Source organism: Gossypium raimondii, chromosome 11, assembly GCF_025698545.1.
Source record: "Gossypium raimondii isolate GPD5lz chromosome 11, ASM2569854v1, whole genome shotgun sequence".
In the NCBI taxonomy this organism is placed as follows: Eukaryota; Viridiplantae; Streptophyta; class Magnoliopsida; order Malvales; family Malvaceae; genus Gossypium; species Gossypium raimondii.
The window spans coordinates 62,485,347-62,497,340 of record NC_068575.1 but is presented as its reverse complement, the minus strand read 5'-3'; the positions used below and the strand labels follow the sequence as shown (position 1 = coordinate 62,497,340).

Below are 11,994 nucleotides of genomic sequence, written 5' to 3'. Positions count from 1 at the left end.
GAAACAAGTCGTCTTATACTTTGAGCACGTGGACAGTCCTCTTAATAGGCTAAAAAGTAGATGTGATATTATTGTTAGCATAAATAACGATTTATAATACAATGCAGCGAAAAAAAATAAATATAGATTCTAATCATTGCCTAAATCAAATACCAAGATTGAATTGTTGTGACATGTATGTCGAGCACGTCAAACCGCTGACAAGGACGTCGAATTTAGTAGTACGAAAAATTGAAAACCGTCAAAGTTTTCTAAGCATTCGAAAACCCCACTAGAATGCATTTGTTGTTTGTTTTTTTTTACTTTTTTCGGTGCTTTATGAATTTTATGCTAGTCGATATTTATAATGGTGATTCCCTATCAAAATCCTCAACTACACATCTCACTATTACACATACAAAGGTGTGAAGGTGGTCGGCAACAAAATGTAGACATGTGGGAATAACCCCACCAAACGTTTGAATATGGAACACCTTCCCACGGACCAGTTCCAACAATTATATGCAAAATTCGAAAGGATAATGAATTTGGATGGAACGACAATTATAAGATGATAACTTGTGATAAAAAAAAAAAAAACTTACGAGGAAGCAATGAGGGTAATATCTTAACTTTATTCGTTCAGTAGTCGTTTTTATTGCAATAGTTTAATTATTCTCCTCGTATTTATGATTTGAAACAGAAACATCCCAAGTACGAATGGGTTTTGAACAGGAAACTCGAGATGGCTTTGGTTTTTGACGAAGAAATATCAACCGGAAGTTTTGCTTGATTCTGAAGATTCCGAGGCTGATATTAACTCGGGAAAAGCATCTTCATCAGCTGGAACTGCACAATCAAGGTCTCGTCCTAGAAGGAAAACTGTTCGAGCAAGTGTCGAAAATGAACGCATCAACAATGTAATGAATGCACTCGTAAAGATCGCAGATGCCATGGGAAAATTTATTAGTGATGATGAAGTTAACGCCACACAGCTTTACGAGCAGGTGATGTCGATGGAGGAGTTCAACGAGGAATCCCTTGTTGCTGCTTCTGATCATTTAATGCAACAAAGAAGGTAGCCATGAAATAAGAAACATAGGACGATTTGGCTGCAAGTTTTCTTCAAAATTAAGAGATGAAAACCTTATATTATTTTGTTGAATATTTTTAATGTGGTTGTAGAATCAAAGCTACTTGCTTACGTAGGTTTGCATTTTTTGTTGGATATTTTCGTTTTTATGTAAGAACAATATGTAAATTAATTTATTATGCTTTAAGTTTTAAATACTATTTGATACTTGATTATGCTTCACTGAGAGCTTTTTTTTTTCTTTTGTCATAATTCAGTACCTGAGTTTGGTTTTACTGTTCAATTTGATACTCGGACCAAACGACATTATATGGATCAATGAATTTTGACACAAGTGCTTTAGTAATAAAAATATAGGTACTCAATTACGATACAAAGAAGCTTGTTTATCAAATTGAACATTAAAGTTAAACTTAGGTACTTAACTATAACCAAAAAACCTTAGATACCAAAATAAACATTGGAACTACACTTAAGTACCAAATTGAGATAAAATAAACTAAAGTATCAAATTAAATATTGAAGCATGGTCTAGGCCTTTTGGCCCAACTTGAATCGTGTTTGGGAATGAAACTTTTTTTTTGTTCTTAGATGATTTCGAACTGACCTGAATTTAAATTAGATAAATAATTCATTTGAATTTAATTATAAAAATATATAAATGAAAATTTTATGTTTTATTATCTTTTAAATATAGTAAAATAAAATATTTGAATGACCTGAGTCGAACTCGTATCCAGGCTTGAAAACATTTCTAAAATTGGGCTGCGGCCCGGCCTTGGTCATAAACAGCTCTAGAGCGTAGCACCAACATCTATTTTTAATCCGTACAAAACAAAGCAACGTGTCGCTGGTTGAATCCACGGGCGTTGAAGGAGAGCGTGTTTGCCACAAGTTCTCGCCTATTTTTCGATCCCAAAAGATAACCCCGTGTTTGTGTTATCTCTATTAACCAGACACACAAACGCAGTACCAAATTTCTCTCAACAATCCGAAGCCCTTTCAATGGCGTCCAGTACGATCGCATTCGGTTCCGGCGTATCAACAACAGCTTTGGGGTTGAGCAGCCTCAAGCGAAGCCCCACTGTTGGTGTCGCTACCATTATTTTTCCAAAGCCTCGCCGCTCGTCGGCTATGGTAGTCAGAGCTGAGGGTCAAACCATAAACCCAGAGATAAGGAAAACGGAAGAGAAGGTGGTCGACTCAGTTGTAGTCACTGAACTCTCTAAGCCCCTTACAGCTTATTGCAGGTTGGTTGGTTCTCTCTGTTTTCGTTGTGTCTTGAGTTTCACTATATTACGAAGGTTTATTTATGTTGGTTTTTTGCAGATGTTGGAGGTCAGGTACTTTCCCTCTTTGCGATGGAGGACATGTGAAACACAACAAGGCTACAGGGGACAATGTTGGTCCTTTGCTCTTGAAGAAACAGTAACCCTTTGGTTTGGTTTTTCTCTATCATGGCTTTGGACTTTGATGTTAAATTTGATTATCAAATCGTATGAACTGAGAACCTTCTTTCTTGTGTTTGTGTTTGGTCTGATTTTGTTTTGAAGTGTTTGTTTCCTCAGTTATGTTTTTCTTCGTATACCGTCAGCTGCAAAGCAATATTGGTATTCTTTATATCTTGTTTTCAAAGTAAACGATGAATCCATTGTGTATTAGAGTTTAACCAAGTATATGGAGTGTGGATTATAACATTATTTTATTAGAGTCAGATTCAGGGCACAATGCCATATTCATGAATCCCAACATTGGTAGTATATTCACGTACTTACATATACAAACAGTTTCATGGCTCTTGACCAAGCTGGGATCCTATGTTTGCCCCTTTATCTCCGATTATCTGTATTAATTGCCTTCCTTAGAAGTTGCTTAGCTTTGATTTATGCTATTGGTTAGCAGCAGATTCTGCTCCTTGATCTTTTATCTTATTCTTTATGCAATCTACTTATGAGTTAGGAACCAAGCACACCACACCACAGTCGAAACAAAAGCAGAGGTAGTTCCAACAAAAGTGCTCAACGGTTTGCCTATTCAATCCTGATTCTGCGAAAACAACCCCATCCACCAGCTTCCGAACTAGTCCACCGATGACCGCTCTCACTTTATACCCAATACTCATTTCAACGATCTCAGTGGAAGATAACGCTCCCATACGCAAAAAGAGCACTTTCAGACTTAGTTCATATGCATGATTATATAAGAGTTAATTACATAAGACATCCCTAAAGTATGATCCTCATTCTAATTTGGTCCCCAAGCTTCAAAAATTTCTAATTGCATCCTCAAACTATTGATGTTAAATCAATCAAGCCCTTCCATTGTTGAAACCATTAATTTAACTATTAAATGACATGTAAGATCTTATGCGAAGTAATTGAAAATGATTTTTTTAAAGAAAAATCAAATGTTGTCGCGTAACTTTTAATATTAAAACTAAAAGACAAGTAAAACCGAAAAAAGAGAGTGCATTAACCTAAAAGTTTCAAAACCTTTAAAACCAATGTTTTTATGATATTTGTTTTTCTTTAAATTTTTCATAAATTATGTTACATAAGATCTAACATCTCATGTATCGGTTAAGTTAACCATTTTAGTAACGAATGGGTCTTATTGATATAACATTGATGGTTTTAGGATGTAATTAGAATGGTTTAGAGTTTGAGGACCAATTTGAATGAGGATCATAATTTAGCAGTCTTTTGTTCAATTAACTCTTATAATAATATGATAAAATATATATATACAACATAAATTCAAAATTATCATATTAACCATGGATGATAAATTTGAGGTATTAAAAGTACGAGTAAATTACTCTGCCACTCACAATCGTCTTGCCCCCGACGTGATAAAATTATCCAATTAATTTCTTTAAAATTTATATAAATACAAATTAGTATAATGATAAATTTATATTTTGATATTCAAAATATTATTATTTATTTTGACCACTTTACGCTTCATTTAAACAATGTCTTAATTAAGATCCCACCAACCAGATAGCAATTGGAATTTTGTCTATCCAATATTTAATACACTGATTGTATATATTATGATAATATGTCATATTTAATATCTACTTTCACAACTTAATTTAATTCATTTGTCTAACATTTATTTTTAGATATAAATATTGAATAAATAAATGATTATTTTTCTAAATAATGAAATGTATTCACTATTCTCTTTAATTTCCATCCAAGTCTTATAATTTATCATCAAGAAAAATCTTCGACTTTCTTTCTGTGTTTTTTCCTGGCTCTCCCTTTTTCTCTCTTTCACCACCTTTTGCCTTCGTATATCATAGACACCAACAACACTTCATATTTCTTATTCTCTGTGGAGTTAATATTCAATCATATACCATCGATAACTTTAATGTTATCACATCAAATAAAATTTAAAATTTCTTCCTAATGTATATTAATATATAGAAAAAGGTACATTATACCCAAAGTTATTACACTACTAATAAATTTATGTTTTAATCTTTCAACTTTAAACAGTTATAAAACAGTCATTGAATTATTCGAAAGTTTTCATTTAAATCATTGAACTATTGAACTATTAAAGTCGCTGTTGTATGGCCTTTTCTGTTCGTACCACCTGCACCAAATGAAAGCTCTATTTCCTTTTCTCTTCTACAATTCAATTTTTTTTCATAAAATAACTTTAAAAATCACAAATTTACGAATCAAAATCCACACCAAATCAGTACTGATCCACCGTATCGATCATCGAATCATTGCTTGGAACTCGCTAATCACACTATTTAAAAAAGAAAAACTTAACAGCTCAATGAATTAAATAAAAACTTTTAAATAATTTATTGGCTTAAATAATTCAATTACCATTTTGTAAGTTTTAAGTTCATACAAATCCTTTTTTATATCATATTGTTCATAATTAAGGCACCGACGAACATGCATGAGCTCTTGGTTTTATGGAATATATTACTCTTTTTTATAATTAAGATTTTATCGAGATTGAAGACTTATAATTTAAAACTAAAAAATCAGCGTATTCTATCTTTGACCTTTAATTTATTTTAATCATATTATTGTCAAGCTTACGTGGCCAAATGAAGTTTGAATTGTTTAATTAACATGTTTTAATTGAACGTATAGGATAATGGCTGCACTGTGGTTACCACTTGACCACATCAATTGTTGCACCACCGCTTCTCAGCCTCCCATTTGCATTCATCTTCCTCGGATGAGCTGCCGGAATTATAAGTTTGGTGGTCGGAGCTTTGGTCACTTTCTATTCTTACAACTTGCCATCTCTTGTCCTTGAACATCATGCTCAATTGGGCCGCCGAGAGACATGGCCAATGACATTTTGGGTAACCACTCTCCAAATATTTCCAAACAGCTTCACTCTTTCTATTCTTTTGTCCTTTTTTCCAAAAGTGCGAAAAATGTGTGTATATATTGAAAAGGGAAAAAGATTAATAAAAAAAAAACGTACCCAATACATCAACTTTTTTTTAATAAAATTTGACCCTGCAGTATTGATTCCTTTAACCAAAAAAAATAAATGAAGAAATTTAAATGCCTATGGTATGAGCAAGCAATCCAGTAAATGTGAGCCTTACACTTGTGAATTGCTGAATGGCTCAAAATTATTAACTTCATTATATATTATTATTATCTTATGACCAAGAAATAGAAAAGAAAAAGCTTTAAATACTCAATGATTCATTATTTAGCAACATGGATGAGTAAGTATTTTTCATCTTTCAAGCTGATTCATAATCCACTACATAAAACTGACATTCTCATATTCAACTAATATCATCAAAGGTTCCCTCCACGAAGAGCTAGAAAAGAACTTGACAAAAAATGAGACTATTTCACAAATCCTAACATATAAACTCAAAACACAAAATAAGGCTTCCTTCAAAATCACATTTAATTAAAAAATCACATACTGAAAATAGATGGAATATTATTCACCAACACAATTGGTTTTCCGTATTCTTTATTTTTTCTATCACATTATTATTATTTATTTATTTCTCTTTTCACATAATGCATTTTAAAATAAACCAAGCTTTCACGAGATTACTAACAGTATCCAAATCTTAACCTATCAGTTTAATTTTTTATTTATATTTACTTAAAATAGAAGCAGAATAACAAAAAACAAATTTGTAATTTATTATTAACTTCAATTATCTAATATGTTTATAAATAAAATTAATAACAAAAATTTTGACCCTATTAATATGATATATAGAAATTAAATGAATATTTTGATAAGTACAAGAGAAATTAAGATTAAATTATGAATTTAAGCCTATTAACTCTTATGAATCAAATAAGAGATATATAAATTCTATATATTAAAATATCATTTGTACTTTTATGGATGTTTTAAGAATTGATTGAATAATGGCTGAACCTGCAGGGCAGGTCAGCCGAGCATTATGAAAATATTGAGCTGGAACGTTCGTGGGCTGGGGAACCCACGGTCTGTTCGGAGAATTCAGCATGTGCTGAAAAAGTACCGTCCCCAAGTTTGTTTTTTTATGGAGACAAAAGTAGAGAAATCGAGAATGGACAGAATAAGAAGGAAATTTGGTTTCGTGAATGGGATGGATATTTCGGCCCAAGGATCGCAAGGGGGTCTGTCTTTGAGTTGGTGTAGTTTGGTGGATATTACCATCTCAAGTTTCTCGGAGAATCATATAGATGCAATCATTGTGAATAGTGATGGGGCGACAAAGTGGAGGCTTACGGGGTTTTACGGTATTCCGGATTGTCGGTGGAGGGATTTTTCTTGGGATCTGTTAAAGCAACTAAGCACAAACAATGAGTTGCCTTCGGTTGTTATAGGGATTTTAATGAGATTTTATTTAGCTTTGAAAAACAAAGAGGTCGTTTGAGGGAAGCAAGGCAAATGGAGGCTTTTTGATCAACTTTGGACGATTATGAGTTGGTGGATATAGGGTACAGTGGCCGATGGTATACGTGGGAGAGGGGGAATTTTGAGGCAAATAATATAAGAGAGCGGCTTGATAGGGGAGTGGCAAATCTGGCGTGGACTGAGATGTTTCCATTTTATAGACTCCTTCATATTGACAATTCAATTTCTGATCATTGTCCGTTGTTGCTGGAAACAGATTTATCGACAAGTAATGGTACCTCTTCAAACTCAACGTGTTTATTTCGGTTTGAAACTGCTTGGCTGTTAGAAGATTCTTGTTATGAGCAAGTTAGATCTTTGTGGGTTTCCAACAAAAATGCGCCAGTGCCTGAAAGATTAACACTGATGGGTGAGGGGTTATGAAGATGGGCAAGTAATTTAAAGAGGGAAAGGGGCGCGAATATGAAGAAGCTGTCAGACCAATTAAATAAATTGTCTGAGGAAGACCCTTCAGATGACATTATCGGGGCCATGATTAGGACTAAACTAGAGATGAATCTTGAGATCGATAAGGAAGAGCTCTATTGGGAGCAAAGGGCTAGATCAAATTGGTTAAGGTATGTGGATCGGAATACTAGTTTTTTCCACAATCTCGCATCAAGTAGACGCCGTAAAAACAAGATTACTGGGCTGAAGGATCAAAATGGGAACATCATGGAGACGGACGAAGGCCTTATGCGCATTGCAACCAGTTATTTTAAAGGGCTGTTTGCTAGTGAGAGATGTAGAGGAGCTGGAAAAATTTTTGAAGGGGTCAAAAAACGATAACAGTTGAGATGAACATGATGTTATTGGACATCTTTCGCGATGATGAAGTTAGGAGGGTGGTTAAGGAGATGGGGGAAATAAAGCTCCGGGTATTGATGGCTTCCATGCGGTGTTTTTTCAGAGATTTTGGGAAATTGTAGGTGAGGATGTTACAAACTTCTGTCTTAAAGTGCTTAATAGAGAACTCCAGCTGAACGAGGTTAATTTTACAACGATTGTGTTAATCTCCAAAGCCCCAACGCCAGATTGTATGACAGACTTTCGGCCTATAAGTTTGTGTACGGTGTTATATAAAATTATAGCGAAAGTCATCGCTAATAGATTCAAAAGAGCGTTTGTCCCTGGTCGGCTTATTACGGATAATTTCCTTGCGGTTTATGAAATCCTACACGCTTTTAAGAATAGGAGGAAAGGGAAGAAGGGCTTTTTTGCTTTAAAGCTCGACATGAGCAAAGCATATGACAGAGTTGAGTGGGGATTTGTCACAGGCATGATGAGGAGTATGGGGTTTGATGAAAAATGGGTGGAGCTAATTTATCATTGCATTTCCTCGGTCCATTACGCTGTTACGATCAACGGAAGGTTGAGTGAGCCTTTTCAATCGGAACGGGGCCTCAGACAAGGGGACCCACTGAGTCATTGCTTGTTTCTTATTTGTACTGAGGGTTTTTCAACACTACTTAAACTAGCTAAGAGGGATGGTCTTATCCAAGGAGCGCGTGTTTGTCGAGGAGGTCCGGGGGTAACTCATTTGTTTTTCGCAGATGAGAGCATTATTTTTGGAGAAGCAAATGAGGATGGTTGCAGGATAATGAAAGGCTTTCTGGATGACTATGAGAAAGCATCAGGTCAGAAGATCAATTTGGATAAATCAATAATTTTTTTCAGTTCTAACTGCCCTGAAGACAATAGAGATCTTTTGACGAATTATTTGGGTGTTTGGTCTGTCACGAGTATGGAAAAGTATTTGGGTTTGCCTACAATGGTGAGGAGGAGGAAGAATGAGGCTTTTCAAATACTTTGTGATAGACTGAGAGCAAGAATCACTGGGTGGGGGAGCCATATGTTGTCTCAAGGGGGCAAAGAAGTCTTCATTAAAGCTGTACTACAGGCCATGCCGATTTTCTCAATGTCTTGTTTTCTTCTTCCAAAGTCATTGTGTGTTGAAATGGAAAAGATTTTGAATCAGTTTTGGTGGGGAAAAGGAGGTAATAGGCACGGTTTGCACTGGTCCTGCTGGTCTGATTTATGTCAGGCTAAAGAGGATGGGGGTCTAAACTTTCGAGATATGGGGAAGTTTAACATCGCTTTATTAGCTAAACAAGGATGGCGGTTAATTACTAAGTCGGATTCGTTGTTAGCTAGAATTCTTAAAGCAAGATACTATTCTCGTTCAAGTTTTTGGGAAGCTAGACTTGGAACTTGCCCTTCGTACAATTGGAAAAGTATATACGCGGCTAGGGGTTTGTTGGAGCAACGGATAGGTTGGAGGGTAGGTACAGGGGAGAGGATATCAATTTGGCACGATCGTTGGCTACCGCAAAAGTTTGGCAGCAAGGTGAATTCTTATCCTATTAATAATCTAGTCCTAACAGTGGATCAGATAATTGACCAGGAAAGACGGGTCTGGAAAGAAGAGATGATTACCAGTATTTTTTCAGCTGAAGACGCGAGAGCAATCAAATGTGTTCCTTTATCCAAAGTTGTACGCGAAGACTGTCTGGTGTGACGTGGGGAAAAAACAGGTCAATATTCTGTTAGGAGTGGGTATAAAGAGCTTATGTCTCGACATGTAAATTTAGAAATTACAGATAACATGCACTCAATGTATAAAAGATTGTGGACTCTATCTTTACCTTCAAAGATTAAGATAATGATGTGGAGAGCGCTTCGAGGTTTCCTCCCAACAGGTCAGACACTTTATAATAGGAGGATTCGAAATAATGCAACCTGTGTTCGATGTAATGCTGAATCAGAAACATTATTGCATGTGGTAGCAGATTGTAATCAAGTCAAAAGCATCTAGGAAGCAATAGGTATTACCTGGCCAAATAATCTGAATTTGGTGAATTTTTGGGAATGGTTTTGTTATTTGGTACAGGACAGAGCGGAGAGGGTCTGGGAAAAGGTCATCATTGCGGTTTGGGCTATTTGGTGGGCTCGTAATAGACAAACTATGGAAGGCAAAGTTGTAAAAAGACATGAGACTATAGCAAAAATTTTGAGTTTACTTGCTGAGATCGATGTATTGAAGGAGAAATTACCTGCTGTTAGAGAGGTGGATATTGACCGATGGAAACCCCCACAAAATTCATGGGTAAAATTGAACTTCGATGCAGCCTACAAAGCTCAATTGAATAAGTCCTGTTAGGGGTTTGTTATTAGAAACGAGAAAGGGGAAGTAATGGGTAGTGGAATTACCCTTCATTCCAACATATTGGATGTGGGTTTGGCTGAAGCTGTAGCTTGCTATCAAGGTCTCCTCTTTGCTAAAGAAACGAGTTTCGCAAATGTAGAGGTTGAAGGGGATGCGCGGGTAGTAATCGAGAAAATTATTCAGGGAGAAGATGGTAGAGCAGATCTGGATTCGGTTATAGCAGACATCAAAGCATTCAAAAATTATTTTCAGCAGATTAGCTTTAAGCATGTCAGAAGGGAGGCAAATTAAGTGGCACATATCATTGCTAGGGAGAGTCACAGTAAATCAGAGAATACCTTTTGGATAGAAGACATTCCGGCGGTGGCGAGAGAGCTGGTGGCTGCGGAGGAGACAAGCAACGTGCTGTAACTGATTGAAGGCTTGGGTTAGGGACCGGATTGTTGGAATCATTGACGGTCAGGTTTTGTCACCAGAGAGATCTACATGGTGGTCTGGTGTCTTTGGGTTTACCTCCTTTCCACTTTACTTTTCATTTCTACTGTTGTTTTTCTATTTTTGCTGACTAACTGTTCCAATTGGGTTTGGTTTTATTTTATTTTAATGGAAATCACGGTTTTTAATTAAAAAAAAAGAATTGATTGAATAATTTTGTTAATTATTACCTATATAATATAAGAAGCAAAACCATGTGCAGAACATTTATGAGGTTGTGGGAGACGGCCAGTTCACCAGTTATAATCATCCAAGTGTCAAATCAGTGATAAAATATTGTCACAAATTTAAGGCACGCAGTCACTAATCTCTCTCTTTCACTGTCAGAGCCCCAAAATTTACGAAACCAAATTTGTCGCCGTTCCCGTCCTTTAGTAAAGCTGAGAGAGAGGAATACATTACGTATTATCCCAACAGCTATCCTAGTGCCAGCTTAATCGGAACTGTAATTGGATTATTCTAGAGGCCCACTTACGTGGCTTTACTTTAGAACTAACAGGTGTTAAAGGTTTATTCTTGGGCCCACAATCCGATCTCCACCTGGCTAACTTTGCGTCATGATTTGGACTTTTGAATCTTTGATTTTTTATGTTTACCATCGTCGTGGTCATTACTCGAGAGAAGGATAGTGACAATTTTGACCGGAAATTTGAATGGGTGAAAGTATGGCGAGAGTTATTATTATTATTAAAAATGGATTATATTTATTTTTCGATGTTAAGTTTTAATAATAAAAATAAATAATTTTTTATAGTAATACCGAGAGTTTTATTTCAATAATGAAAAAAACAAGTACAAAGGGAGGGCAAAACAGGAAAGTCATTATCCGCCCTAGCTGTAACACACAAAAGAAAGCGTAAAACTAAGCAGTAACTCTCGGCGGCTTGTGGGTAAATGAAAAGACATAAAGCATACCCAAACACAAAAGCACCAGCGGAGAAAGAAGAAATTTTGCTCTAAAATAAAACCAGAGATCCAAAAAACGCAGCTTCCAGTCCCTTAGATCTGAGAAATCAGACCCGAAAGGTCTCTAGCCAAAAATACCTCTGCCGCCGCTGGTAAATCCTCCACCCAAAACCTAAAAACATTTGAAGAAATATAAATAGCAATGGAGCTAAATTAGGGCAGTGATCGCGTTATTTATTTTCATCCCATTCTTGCAGTATATCAGTAATAATATATATGGTGTTTTTCATCTTAATCAAATTATAAATACATGAATATTTAATTTAAAGAAAGTTTTTATATATAATTCGTTAAAATAATATACTTATTAATAAATACAGATATAATCATAATTTGATACATATTTTAAACGAGATTTAAGCTGAGATTTATTGCCACGATT

At 35.4% G+C, this 11,994-nt stretch overlaps 2 protein-coding genes across 2 annotated transcripts; one reads left to right on the top strand and one right to left on the bottom strand.

Moving 5' to 3' along the window:
* Positions 1-1,931: 1,931 nt before the first annotated feature.
* On the top strand, positions 1,932-2,772 carry LOC105801760 (CDGSH iron-sulfur domain-containing protein NEET). The gene is made up of 2 exons (XM_012633027.2): positions 1,932-2,322; positions 2,402-2,772. The coding sequence occupies exons 1-2, from the start codon at positions 2,078-2,080 to the stop codon at positions 2,502-2,504; spliced, it is 348 nt and encodes a 115-aa protein (XP_012488481.1). The 5' UTR covers positions 1,932-2,077; the 3' UTR covers positions 2,505-2,772.
* Positions 2,773-5,098: 2,326 nt separating this feature from the next.
* LOC105801758 (hypothetical protein) lies at positions 5,099-10,771 on the bottom strand. The gene is made up of 2 exons (XM_012633026.2): positions 10,490-10,771; positions 5,099-5,473 (listed from the first exon to the last, which is right to left on the bottom strand). The coding sequence occupies exons 1-2, from the start codon at positions 10,602-10,604 to the stop codon at positions 5,238-5,240; spliced, it is 351 nt and encodes a 116-aa protein (XP_012488480.1). The 5' UTR covers positions 10,605-10,771; the 3' UTR covers positions 5,099-5,237.
* Between the last annotated feature and the right edge of the window lie 1,223 nt (positions 10,772-11,994).